Source organism: Filicampus tigris, chromosome 11 (genome assembly GCF_054856515.1).
Source record: "Filicampus tigris isolate MCC_2025a chromosome 11, RoL_Ftig_1.0, whole genome shotgun sequence".
Lineage (NCBI taxonomy): Eukaryota > Metazoa > Chordata > Actinopteri > Syngnathiformes > Syngnathidae > Filicampus > Filicampus tigris.
This window is the reverse complement of record NC_141227.1, coordinates 21,440,532-21,454,585: the sequence shown is the minus strand read 5'-3', so window position 1 is coordinate 21,454,585 and position 14,054 is coordinate 21,440,532. Positions and strand designations below refer to the sequence as shown.

The 14,054-nt window shown below is 44.7% G+C and overlaps 1 protein-coding gene across 2 annotated transcripts in view; it reads right to left on the bottom strand.

Moving 5' to 3' along the window:
* Positions 1-66: 66 nt before the first annotated feature.
* tet1 (tet methylcytosine dioxygenase 1) overlaps positions 67-14,054 on the bottom strand; it is a 34,827-nt gene continuing 20,839 nt past the window's right edge. For both annotated transcript variants that reach the window (XM_086045220.1, XM_086045221.1), the window contains 10 exons: positions 9,839-11,960; positions 9,517-9,607; positions 8,098-8,191; positions 7,765-7,973; positions 7,328-7,478; positions 6,974-7,063; positions 6,638-6,775; positions 6,213-6,389; positions 5,975-6,122; positions 67-4,106 (listed from right to left, as the gene is read on the bottom strand). In XM_086045220.1, coding sequence (XP_085901346.1) covers positions 3,253-4,106; positions 5,975-6,122; positions 6,213-6,389; positions 6,638-6,775; positions 6,974-7,063; positions 7,328-7,478; positions 7,765-7,973; positions 8,098-8,191; positions 9,517-9,607; positions 9,839-11,960 — 4,074 coding nt within the window. In that variant the 3' untranslated portion in view covers positions 67-3,252. The remainder of the gene's footprint in view (positions 4,107-5,974; positions 6,123-6,212; positions 6,390-6,637; positions 6,776-6,973; positions 7,064-7,327; positions 7,479-7,764; positions 7,974-8,097; positions 8,192-9,516; positions 9,608-9,838; positions 11,961-14,054) is intronic.

Below are 14,054 nucleotides of genomic sequence, written 5' to 3'. Positions count from 1 at the left end.
AATGAAGTAAAGACAGAGCCTGTATTATTCAGTAGCCTATAAATGTGACAAAACAAAAACAAAATATTATGACTGAGTCCAAAATATAAATATGATTTTATTTCACAATCCCCAAAGAGATCAGACATCCATAAAAGAAATGCAAAATTTAGTCTCTTCTCAAGTCTAAAATGGATATAATCTTTTTTTTCTTTTTTTATTTGCCACATACAGTAATTCTGTTGCAAAATAAGCAAGAGCATCCATCGTCTACACACAGTACAGTAAAAACAATATAGTTCACATACATATTTACACAGCATTTTAACTAGTAAAAAGTGCCCCCCCCCCCCCAAGTTTTTCAATGCTGGTGATAGTTTGTGGTTGTTGGGAAAACAAAAAACTAAATAAAACAAAAAACCTCTGTCATATTGTAATATGGGCTGATACAATAAGATGAAACCTGTTGGTTTTTTTTTGAATGGAGTTTCCTGTGAATCAACTAATTCCAAACATGCTTACATTCATTTCATTGTGTTTGTTGTTCCGGAAGACATTGGAACTGGACTATGATTTGCATTTAACTTTAAGAATACATCATGATCAATGTGTGTCACAAAAGCATCAAAACTATTTTTGTATAGACTCCAATGCATTTTTTTTCCATTTTAAAAAGAGCACCATCCGTAAGTATAAAACCATGTTGAGTCAGTGAACTAACTTATCCTATTAGCACCAAGAGGAAGTTACTTCGCAAGTCATGTGACATTTGTGCAGCTATTTCTTTCAAGAGTCCTTAATATGACGTTTCGGATTTCAAAATAAATAAAATCACCATATTTAAACTCCATCCAATGCTGTGAAGTGAGTATGAAATTGTCTAAAATTGCTCAAATGAATGATGGTGTCAACAAAACCTGAAGTGAAGGGTACTCATTCCCAGTCAAACTTACTATTTAAAAAAACTATATACTGTATACTGTATATATATTAAAAAAAAATTGGTTAAGATGGTGGAAATCGGCATGTTTGCACCTCGCTTTACAGTCTTTTTGTATGCAAATACAGTACAAACTGGCAATATGTTGGCATACGTGACAAATAGAGGTTTTAACAAGCACCAATAAAATGTACAGCGAGTCAGAAAAAGTTCCAAAATCCTATCATCCCAACTCCGATAATTCCAATTTTCCAAGAAAGTGAACATACATAAAATAAGTGCCACTCATGATAAGCACTCAGTTGTTGACGTAAATTATAATTGCTCTTAATGCTAAGTGTTTTTTTTTAATTGCAAGAACATTGTAAATTAAAACTGTGAAATATATATATATATATATATATATATATATATATATATATATATATATATATATATAAATCCCTATCTGTACATACATAATTAGGCCTAACGTTTGGGACAATTGTTCAAGTGAAGCTTGAGAGAACATGGAAAAAAAAAAAAGAAAAGAAAAAAGTGCTTCTTAGCAACCTTCCAGACAACAAATCATTTCTTTCATTAACAACAGAAACCAGGAGAGCAGATGTGTGAAGCCATTATGCTACATGAGATCCTCTGTAGTAAGATCTGTATGCATGATATATAGTGTGTACAGTGAGAATGGCACTGAACTAGAAACAAAAGTAAGGTACCACTGTCATTCTTTCGATTCGTCAATTCGGATGCAACAGTTGTCATAGAACTCTTGCAGTAAACAGGCTCAACACCGGGAATTAAATAGAAATCAGAAATAAATAATTAGGTTTTTTTTTTTTTGTTCTTTATCGTGTGTATACATGTATACTGTATATACTGTATATATAAAACCAGTAAAAAAAAAAGAAAAATTAAAATGCTTCAAAGCACCATCTCGTTTATAATCATAAAACTCACAGTTAAAACAAAGGGAAAAAAAAGCCCCCAAATATTTTGGTCTTCCTTGCTGAGGAAGACGAGGGAGCACAAAGGCAAGGCGTTTGAGTATTTATTCGATCTCCTACAACTACTGTGTCGTCTTACTGGTAATGTTTTTTTTTCCTATCATCAAACTAGTGAGACGATTTAGCGCACTAGTAGAACAACTCCGTCTTACTAGTAATGCGTTTTCCACTACTGCCTTCAACGGCTGTATGACATTTCTGCACACTAGTTGGACAACTTTGGCATACTAGTAGCACAACTACATGTTTATTAGTGAGGCAAAAACGTGCACTCGTTGACATTTGTGCGATACTAGTATGGAACGCTGTTTGAGCTTTTATTTGACATCCTTGATATCCAGCTTAAGGTCCATGTACTATACGCTTTTTGTCCTCACTAGTAAGACAATTGAGCACACTAGTGGAATGACTGTCTTACCAGAATTTTTTTTCCACTACTAATGCTACTTCAGCTTCCTAGTAGCAACAACCTTAAGATGGATAACAAGAATATCAAATAAACGCGCAAACGGTTTTATAAGCTTCATAGCCAATGTCATACTAGAAGGCCAAAAACGGCTCGTAGCAGTGGGGAAAAACATTACTAGTAAGATACAGTTATTCTACTAGTGCAGAGATTTTTCTTATGAGTGAGGACAAAGTGCGTACTAGAACACGCTGGATATCAAGTATATCGAATAAAGGCTCAAACAACTTTCAGTAAAGTTGATTAGGTATTTATTTGACATCCTTGAAAGCCATCTTGAAGGTCTGTGCATGTACTAGTACACTCTTTGTCCTCACTAGTAGGACAACTCTGGTATACTAGTTGGACAACTACATACTACAAGTCTGTCCAAACTGTGCAGTAGTTGACAATTGTACAGCACTAGTGACGTAATTCCAGTAGTGAACATGAAGCGCTTTACTAGTAGTACTGGTAGTTCATACAGTGCAGAGTTTTGCCTCACTAGTAACATGTAGTTGTCCTGCTAGTGTGGACGAAGAGCATACTAGTTCATGGACCTTAAGATGGATATCAAGGCTATGCAATAATTACTCAAACGGCTTTCCTAGCGAGCAGATGTCAACTAGTGCCCACTTTTGCCTCACTACTAACACGTAGTTGGTCCTACTAGTTCGCCAGAGTAGTCCTATCATGTCTCAAAAGACCTTAAGCTTAATATTAAGGATATTGAATCGACACTCAAGCGGCTTTCTATAGACAGGTATCAGAAGAGCATGATTAAAACCAGGTAGAAAAAAAACAAGAGAAGCAGTCTCAAGTTGATTGAGGTAAGGCATAAATAAGCACAGTGTGTGTGTGTGTGTGTGTGTCTGTGTGTGTGTTGACTAAGTCCAGCTGTTGTAAGGACCCGTCACTTGTGTGAGGGCGTAAGGGGACACGGTGATGACCCCGTCCCTCGGTAGCGTCCACGTTTGCCGCGTGGGGACGTCCCTGGCTTTCCACGCGGCCTCCCCGCCCAATCCCGCCCCCTCCTCCAGCTCCCTTCCTCGTCCAGTCCCGCCTCCCTCCATCCTCAATCTCTCCTCCTCCTCCTCCTCCTCCCTCTCCCGCTCCCTCTTGGCCACCTTGGCGTCCCACATGGCCATCCCGTGGCCCGGCTCGTTGAGGGACTTGTGCTGGTAGAAGACCAGGGAGATGCGCGTGGGGTGGCGGCGGTCGGGTTTGAGGATGGGCGTGGTGGCGTGCAGCTCCCGCCGGGCGCACTCGATGAGGATGGAGCCGTGCGACGGCGCCACCGCCACGCCGCCGATGTCGTGGTCCAGGAAGTTGTGCTCGCTGTCCGACCACACCTCCTCCTGCTTCACTTCCTCCTCGAAGCCGTGGAGTCCGTTCAGCCTGCTGTAGAGGCCCTCAGAGGTAGGTCGAGGGGAGAAGGAGGAGGACGGAGGGGCGCTCCCGCTGGTCGAGGGTCTCCGCGGAGGGGAGAGCGCCTCGCCGGGCTCACATTTAAAAGTACAGGGGTAGCCGCCGGGGTAAGCGTTGACCGCGTCGTTCGGGGTCTGATACGGCGGGACCGAGCGGCTCGGTCCAAACGGGAAGCCGGGCGGGTGGTGGTGGTTGGGGGACATGAAGTCCCTCTGTTGGTGGTAGTTGCTGGTGCTTTCACTGTAAGTGCTGGCCTGGCACCGGTCCACGCTGGCGGGGCGAGGCGATACTTTGTTGTAAAGGGCATGTTGCTCTGTTTTGAAAGCAGAAAAAAGATCAATTAAAGACCCTCTATCGTCATTTTGCACGATTTGTTGCTACACACCCAGAACCAACGAACCCCGGATTCAACGGAGAGAACATAGTGTCCAGTCTACTCAAAACACCCCTTTGTTCAGTACCTGTGAAAGTCTATGAGTTCCAGAATTTGCCACAATTGGCCGCAATTCGCAATAGCGCCTTTGAACAGACAGACTTGGTCACGTGTTTCCGGGTTGCTCTGCTCTCTTGTCATACGTAAACAGACGTACAGTAGACTAGAGCAGGCTAAAAAGGTTAAAAACGTGCCATGTCAGCAGAGATGACTGTGTCCCATCCAAGACCTTCTAAAAAAACAGCATATGGTCTTGCTGGGTGGCTGTGGCTCAGTTGGCCGAGTGGGCTGCCCAGTGACTGAAGGTTCAGCTGTTTGAATATTGGCTGTTTCTGTTGTGCTTTTGCTGCTAGTAGCTGGTGACACCAGCAAGTCAAACACGAAAACACAAAACCATGCTAGTCTATGCTGTTTTTTTGGCAGGGAGGTATGGGAAAGCATGGACATTAGCATTTTTAGCCTACGAAAAATTAGAAAACAATATTGTACTGTATTGGATGTTCTTAGGCCACAAAAAAGTACTTAGATGTCACAGACAATCAGCTCTAATGGACGTCCGCCTTCCCACAATTAGTTCATTTAATCAAGGTTCCGGTACATTCAATGTTTGACGCTAAGTGCTAGAAACGTGCAAAAACTGAAAACCATTTAGCTCTAAATTGATGAGTAGCACAATGATGCACTTGGGCTTCTCATGGCATCAGTCTGCTCTCCTTGACTATTTAGTACTGTGTGTCATCATTTCATCTGTGGCTATCTGTCAAAATAATACCGTAGCCCATTTCTACCACTACAGTGTGCAGTTAACCATCTAGCTAGCCCCAACGCCCCAAAATGCATCGTCCCTGCGGTGTTTCGCGCACCTTGCGAGCTGATAGCGAATTGGATGGCTCCGCTGCGAATTGGCTGACTACTCTTGGCTAGTAGCTTATAAATTGCTAGTGGGCTAGCGGACAATCCAGAATTCCACAGCTACGCTCCGTGCGCTGTGCGTAAATCCACACAACAGAGACACTTGGGAAAGTTAACTCTTTCTTGTGTTCGTCAGCTCGCAAGCTAATGAGCTAGCAATCTAACAAGCTAGCGATTGACAGGTGAAAGTTGGCTTCAGCATCCATTCCCTCACAGTCCTAAAGCTGGAAAGACTTCGGAGCCTTATTTTATATAATCCTCTTTTTATTTTGAATTCATCACAATTTGGCCATCTTGTAAACAATAAATAATCTTTGGCTTGTATATGCCATTGCCATATCCTCTTCCTCCCTCTGTGTCACCTCCTGTCTCTCCTTGTTCTGTCCCTGCTTCTTGTGTCTGTATTCCTTTTGCTTCTCCTTCCTCATGCAGTCCTTTTCTACTGTGGCTGACTCCTGGTAGATCCTCTCTTGACTGACTAGGACCTGCCTCCCTGTCATCAGGAATTGCCTGCAGGCCAGGAGGATAATGTTAACATTTGAAATCTTGTAACACTTACTCAGTTTTTCTCCCCGCTGTACAGTTAAGAACATGACGTCAACCAATTATCCCTCGCTCTACTTCACTATAAGGGTCAGCAAAACATAAAATGACATAAAATAATGTCTGTGCAGCATTTACAAGTGTTATAATGACAACAGTTAGACTTTTTATGAGTACTCTAACACATGAAATCAATTACTATTTGTTTCCAGAATTTGACCAGCATCCCCATTATGCATGTTTTTTTTTATCTTAGCGCTTCCACTGTGTACGTACTGAAAGCAATGACTTACCACCTTTGGTGGGGGTTTCTCGCTTTACTTTAGCAGGCGTGAGAGGGCTCAGGCCGAGCTTCTTCTCCAGCTTCTCAGCTTGAGCTTTCAAACGAGCTTCTTGCCTTATCTTGCGGGCTGATTTCACCGGCTCAGCTAGCAGACGCACCTGACGGGAAAAAGACAAAAATAAGGTCGAAAGTCACACCTCATTCAATCATAGCTGTCAAGGCCATCGGAGGATTCAATATCCACTCGCCTCTCTTGGGAAGGATGACAGAACCTGGAGGGCACCGGTTTGGACCTTGGCCCATTGTCCATCAACACGACCAAACTCATCCCTGTCGGAGATCTTGTAGAGCGGAAGAACGTGGAGCTGCTCGTCTTCCGGTATATTCCGAACCGCGCGGTTGTCTTCCTTTGTTAAAGTGCAAACCTGAATGAAAAGAACACGAAGAAGATACCAAGTGTCACCAAGCAAAACAATGAGCTTGGGAAGGAGGTTGGAGCATACTGTATCACAGCATCGCTCACGCTATTTTTTTCACCACCGACTTGATTTTTCAAATAAAACTCCTGTCAGACTTTGATGATCAATAAAATATGTTCTTGTTCAGTTTCTTTGCGGGGCCCTGGACGGAGTGGAGACTGCGGCTGCTGCAGTGTACAGTGTAACTCGCTTACCACGGTGCTGCCGTTATTCATGTTGTGGTTGTCCTTGTGAGCGTGCGCACAAAAGTCCACGCAAGCTGTGACCCCGGAAAACGGACGCCCCTCCCTCCAGCCTAGCCGGCAGCAGTCCCCTTTCTCCTCTTGTTCCACCTAGAGAACAGATGCAGGAACATTTGGTTTGAGGTGATTCCAAAGTAACATGAGTGGTGAGATGAGTGTCATTTACAAATAAATGAAAATAATATATATCACACTGTAGTTGATCGGCAGTCTATAGAAAACCCAAGGGCTAATGAAGAGTAAATACTGGGTATGAAATGTGAAATAAAAGTGTTTTATTTGCCGTACCTGGTTCTGGAAGGCTTCAGGAGCGAGGCACTTGTACAGTGGTGCAAGGTCAGTGGCAAGACTCTGGAGGTTTTTCTCTACCTTTTCCTCCTAAAAGTCATAAAGACGAGATATTAAAACCTAATCATAGGTATTTTTTAGGTGGTACTTGATGTTTGTAAAAAAGCTTGAGAGTCACTACATTGCAAATGGTAATGTTCAAAAAGTACATGGGGTCGCCGATTCACATCAAACTGCTTGCAATGTGTGTATCTGTGATATTTTTGGGTTGACATGAGTTAGTATGATCAGGATAACACTGATAATCGTGATCCTTTTGGTCACGATAATTGTGATCTGACAACAGTCACTTACCTGCTCCCGGTAGTCACCAAGAAGGCGGAATTTGCGTGGCACTTTGCTACGGGCAAACTTGCAGCCATTGAAGTACATACTCCACGAGCAGCCGAAGGAGAAGGACGCCCCGCAGGTATCCGGGTCCAACCCCTGACAGGCGCAGGTCCGACTGTGGAGGGCACACAAAGAGGGGAGCAGGGCAGAAATGGTTGACTGTAAGACCGAGGTATAATGCCACGTTCAGACTACGTTTCCGCTCGACACAGCTCAGACCAGTGAAGGAAAAACTGGATGGATGTGGAACAAGGCAGAGGGAAGGAATCGGCCAACATAACAGGCCGTGATTGCCGTGGATGCCCGGTTATATACACCTTGAGAAAACGTAGCAATACTTGAATATAGAGGAATAAACGGCGAAATTCCTACAACGGTGTAAACGTAGCAAAAGGGCTTACTCTTCATTGAGGGCGCAGCGTCGGCTGGTGGGTGAGCCGTATTTGAAGAGGGTGTCTGTGAGCTCCTGGTACAGGTGGTCCGCCACCGCCCGCGGGACTCCCTCCCAGGCCAGGATGAGGATGACCAGCACGGCGGTGTCACAGTGGTGCCCTGGCCTCTGCCGCACTAAACACAGCAGCTTCTCCTCCTCGCTGCCTCGCCGGACCACCTGTCACGTACCACACACAACTGCCGTTATTCAATTATTCACATTATAGGATATATATACTTGCGCTATATGCACACATACTCTATATAACTATGAACAATATTTACATGTGGTTGTCACATACCCATTTAGCAATTGGGCATCCCTGGGAGCTCTTTCCTTCTTTTCCAGTGTAGACAACAACTTCCAACCGCACTGCATTTCCCTTGGCGCCATATCTGCGACACAAATATGCATATGAGACATGTCGTTGACGTTTCATTAAGTACACCTAATTGCCAAACTCAAAGGCCGCGGGCCAGAGCTTGCCCTCTCCATTATTTTATGCGGCCGTAAAATGTTTGTTTGACTTCTGTTAAAAACTAGCCATAAAATGGTAATAATTGCATACAGCTGTGGAAAAAGTTGAGAGACCCCAAAAAAGACACTGGAGAGAGGCGGTGTTATAACCCTTTAAGCAATGGATATTTGGAACACAGACTGTGCAGCAGCACATGTAGAAAGAAAGAGAGACAGAGAGTATAACAAAACTCATAGGCATATATTCTTTATCCTTTGTGAGACTGAGCTACGACTGTGGTCACGCAATGAATTAAACTCTCATCTCAAGGCACCACTCTACCTAGAAACAGCAAAATCGGAGAAACTGCAGCTATATATTACATAGCTATGGAACAAGAAGTATAACTGCCTTGCGCTCCCGCCACATGCCTCTGTAAACAAACTCAATGCAGCTCAGCTTCTGTCTCGCCATTATACATTGATGTGTTTTCGCTGTTTGCCGATAGCGGTCCCGAGGACAACCATAACTACGACGTGGCCTAAATGAAAACACATTTGACACCTCTAACCGAATGAAGACTGCTTTTATACACAGTCTCTCATGTCGGTTACATCACGGTTTTCCTTGTCTCAACATGTCATGTGTGTTTATGTGTGTACGTGTGTCGTCAAGTGTGTGTGTGTCAGGTGCACATGCTGAGCGTGCTTGCTTTTAATGGCAGACTCCTTGGCGGTGACCTTGCCGCATTCCACCAAGCCCGTACTTGACACGCTCAGCATGTTCAGTGGTGAACGCGCCCACACACATCCAGCTAAACAATAACAATTATCACAGGAGTAGTAGTAGTAGTACTAGTTGCAGTAATATTATTAATGTAGCAAGTTGCTCGAGCATTTATTTGATATCATAGCAGTGAGCTGAACTATGTATGAAACTAGTGCGCCGCAAATAAATGCTTAAATAGCTTTACGGCAAGCCGTTTGAGCATTTAGTCACCGTTTGCTAAATTATGAATGAAACCTGCACACTGTGCATAAATGCTCATATAAATGCCCAGTTACCAAGAGTTGTCTTACTAGTAAGTACAAAGACCGTACTAATACATGGGCCTTAGGATATAGAATAAGCGCTTAAACAACAGAAGGTAGAAGTGGAACAAACGGTTCTTATATGATAAACTAGTGCGCCCTCATTTTTCCACTGGTAAATGGATATTGAATAAACGTTGAAATGGCTTTTCAATTGTAGTGGCGAAGGTACCTGGTCTCCATAAGTTCCCTCACTGCTGCAACACTGGGCCCTGCTCCAAGGTGAGTGTAATAAGGACCTTCTTCCTTTTCAATGATTTGGTCTGTGGCGGGAAAAAGAATCCATTATAAAACGTATCTTGACAGTAGCCCACACAATGGTAATATGTGCATAACAACGCAACATCAGGTAATGTTGAGAATTCTGCAAAGGGTTGTTTGCGACAAAATGGAATCACTAGAGAAGTAACGAAACAGGAGATAATTAAAAGATGACTGAATCAATTGTAAACATGAACACAAAAGGTTCAACTCCTCTGTTAGCATCAACTCACCCACACATTGACAGCAAGGAAGATCAGACAGCTTTTTGGAGGGAGTGTTGAGCAGATTCTTTGTCGGGGTGTCCAGAAAAGCCATGGGCGACTCCAGGAAGCTGTTGACGCTGTGCTTGGATGGAGTCGACTCCGCCGAGTGGCCCGCGTCTCCATCAGCAGATGTAGACAACACAGTGACAGGCCCCGACCTCTCCAGCTTGTAGTAGCTTTGCTGGCTTGGAGGCGGGGACTGCCGAGCACCCGAGAGGCCATTGGCGGGACCAGGGTAAGCGGCGTGGCCGAGGCGAGCCGCCCCGGGATCAGCACCGTGCGGCAGCCCTTTGCTGGGCTGCGCTACCTGAGTTAACAAACACCTTTCCTGCCCTGGTCCTGCTGCAGGATTGTGGTGGTGGAGTGGATTGTGCAGATAAGACAACAGCTGGTTCTCTGTGCCGAGGCTCTGGTTGGTCCTGTAGTGGTGAGTCTGCGCACTGTGATGGATGAGTTGCCTTGCTTCCTCCTGGGCTTCAGCCAGGTACCTCTTCAGATCAATCTGAGCCTGGGGAAGAAACAGATTCCTCCTATGGGGGAGACCTGATTTGCCAGACAGGGGGGGTTTCTTTCCTCTGCTTCGATGGGAGGTATCTCCGTTCGCCATGCGTTTTGAGACAGGGGTCCTGCGGTTGGTTCCGTCCTGTGGTCCCTCGTTTATCTTCTTCCTGGGCTTCGAAGGAGTCGTTTTAGCTTTCTTTACAGGGGTCTTTTTCTGACTGGGGGATAGCTGTGAATGGTAGTTGTATTTGATAGCCGACACGGGGGTCCCCTTCACGTGATTGCCCTCAGACAGCTGGCTCTGACGGGACTGGATGATGAAGGCCAATTCGGCCAATTGGGCGGCCACCTCCTCCTCGTCTCGGTTCCTCATCGTCCTCGGTCTCTCCCGGTCCTCCCAAAAGTGACGCTCGTGGTCTTTGCCGAGCTTCACACTGCCGGGATCCGAGTTGTCGTATTCTGACTTGATGACACGGGAACCAAAGCTTTGGTACGTCCTCCTGCAGGGTGCCCCGTTACCGTCTCCTGTGAAGTCAGTCGGCCTCGTGCCCTGGTAACGCTGGATGACGTTACCCTGTCTGGCCACAGGCGGGTGTATCACTGATGTTTGGTGAACTGGCGGGCTAATGACCGAGACTTTGTTGTAGCGGATTGCCGCCGCGGGTTTGGCTTCTCGCGTTGAGGTCGCTTGCGGGGTGACCGCAGAAACATGAGGTTCACACTTTCGTTCGGCTTTAATAAACACTGGTGTGCGTTGAGGTATAGCTGCCAGTTGAGTTAAGGCCTCAATGGCGATAGCCTGGTCAAAACTAAGATTCCTCTTCTCTGCCAAAGACTGCACGCTCGGCAACAGGTCATTTGAAGGCGGTTCACTTTTGATCGTCTGGGGAGTCCTCAGTAGGCTCCCCTGAGTGTGACACAAGTCATTCCTCAAGTCCTCGGACTCTTTCTTGATTAAGTGCAAATCTGGTGGTTCCGTTTTGATGCACCGAAGAGCGGAAGGACGCGAGCTGAAGAGTTTCTCCTCCAGCCCTCGCCTCTCGGTGACGGAGAGACACACCACCGCCGCCAGCGTGGACAGAGGGTCTTCACAGACATCGTCTTCGTCACTAAAATGCGCGGCGATTGCTTTTTCATCCTCCTCCAATTTGATCCTCTTCAGTGGGCCCGACGTATCATACGGAGGAGTCTTGGGTCCGTTCTGAGCGGGGATGCTGGCGATTATGCTCCGTTGAGGCTCGGAGGCCATCATAGCCCTGTGATATGCAGACTTCAGGTCAGCGTGACACCCGGCGGTCACATTAGCACCGTTAGGCTTAGTCGGGTTTTCTGAGGAACCGTTGTGGAAATTCACAGAAGAGCGTACATGTTGTTGATGTGCAATGTTGCTCAGCTGCAGTCCGAGCTCTCGCTGAATAAGTGCCGGCCGTCCGCCGAGGTCCAGGTTGTGATGAAGCGAGTCGTTGACGGGAGGAGTTTTTGTATGTCGTATGTGGCCTTCCTCCTCCTCGTCCTCCCCTGCCGCCGTGTGGGTGACATCCATCTGTGCCTCCCCTTTGCCATTGAACGACCCACTTTCTGGAACCACCTGCGACAGAAGGAGAAAATAAGAAAGGCGTGATTCAATGTGGTGTGGTGGTATGCGTGACTCAGCATTAGTCAGAAACACAACACACCTCCTCTCAGCATGGCGAGGGATTCTGCCACCTCCACCATCAAGACGGTTGAAAATATTGTGGCAAACAAAGAATCCAACTACGAGGCAACAAAACACTCACGTTCAAGGTCTCGATGGGGGCTCGGCTGCAGTTGTGTCAGACAAAGACTTGTGATTTAATGATTAGAGTGGAGCGAGATTCAGGATTGCATCACGACCAAGAGTCAGTGTGTTTTGAGCATGACTATGCTTTCGCTAGTGTGGGTTTGTACTGTGTTTGCAGATGCGAGCCAGGGGAATACATGCGTGTGTATACCAGCAGATGTGTATATACTCTTCTTCTTCCAGGACTGCATGACAGAACCGCACAAATACTTGGTAACTGTACTTCAGTCGATTTTTCAGGTATCTATACTGACTTTCACTGTCTTTTTCTGACAACCTTTTCTATTTGAAAACAGATACTAGTACTTTCTGCACCTTACTTTGTCAAAATGGCCTCGTTAATTTTTTCAATCTCAAAGTCAACCGCAGTTGAGACCGTGATTGATTGAGATCTTGGGGACTTACTAAAAACAGGCAGAGCATACAAGTACATGAACCAGGGAGCATTGAAGATAACATCATCAAATTTGGAAATGCAAGATATAAGATCATTTTTGATGTTGTCGGCTACAAGAATGATTCGCAGTGAATGTGTTGTGTCCTGTGCCAGCCTAAAAACCTCAAACTTTTATTACATCTAATCTCAAACAACTAGGATCTAATTTTCAAACTATCACTAGCTAATTTCTGCTGTTTTGCTACTCAGTTTAGAACATTAGCAAAGCTATGGAAACACGTTTTTTTGAGTGTGTAAATGTCGAGGTAATGCTAGCTAGCTAAAAGTTGAGGTAACTTGTAGCTAGGTTCTTGGTTTGATCAAATGTGTGCAGTTTGCTTTTCACTGTGCCAAGTTATCCAAACGGCTATTGTGACAGTGCACATTTTTATACTTCTTATACTTCAGCACAATTCAGTCTGGACTTTTTTTTTTACTTTTACTTGAAAAACATGAGTTGAATCAGTGCTTCTACTTTTGCAACTCTCTATCTGTACTTTTACATACAGACTCTTAGTATTTTTGTCACCTCTATGAATATCATAGGGTCAACGGTGTTGATATATGGTGTTATTACCGTATTTACACATAGTGTCCAGGGCTACTTATCTACTGTACAACAAACAGAACCTAGAGTCTGTTTGAAGTAGGACTGTAGGAGATCTTTATTTGAACAAACAATTGTCTAAGGAAGGAGTGACACACGCTTCTGCCAGTTGATATGTTGACACAGAATAGTTACGTGTTGCAGTGGATTCTTAGTTCCTGTAGTGCATAACCCTAAACCTAACCTTATTAGAATATCACGGAAATCTTAATTGATTTCACTAGTCCAAAACGTTAAACTCCAATTCACTACAAAAAGAGTGAAATCGTTCATTTGATTTAATTACAATGTGGAAAATGGCATTGTGTGCTGTCACTGGTTGCTGAAAAAAGTGAGATGAAGGTTTGTTTCAGTGTTTGACAGGGGATTGCAACACGAGATCTCATGAACAGCATGGTTTCGCTCCTCTTTTTACATGGAAGAAACGCTTCGCAAGCTCTATCAGTGTCTAACAGACTCATCAAGTGTAATCATCAGTATCACCAGACCCCAAAGAGCCAACTGACCACTCATGAAACCGTTGCTGCACAGTATTTAGGATGCAAGTATCCAGGGCATAGAAATGAAAGACTTTTTGACGGCTTTCCCACACTGAAAAACTCACCCAAATTTGCAGGCATGCAGTGATTACATAAACTCTACACACCCCTGTTTTGGCAATAACAACGCGGTCGCCTCTCTGAAATCAACAGCTGGTCATTTATTACAGTAAAATAGAAGCGGTGTCTCAAGTCGTGGAAATATTTTACAAAATGAGACCAGTCTATCCTCGAATATGACAAAAATACAAATGCTATGCACGTCAATCTGAAAAGGA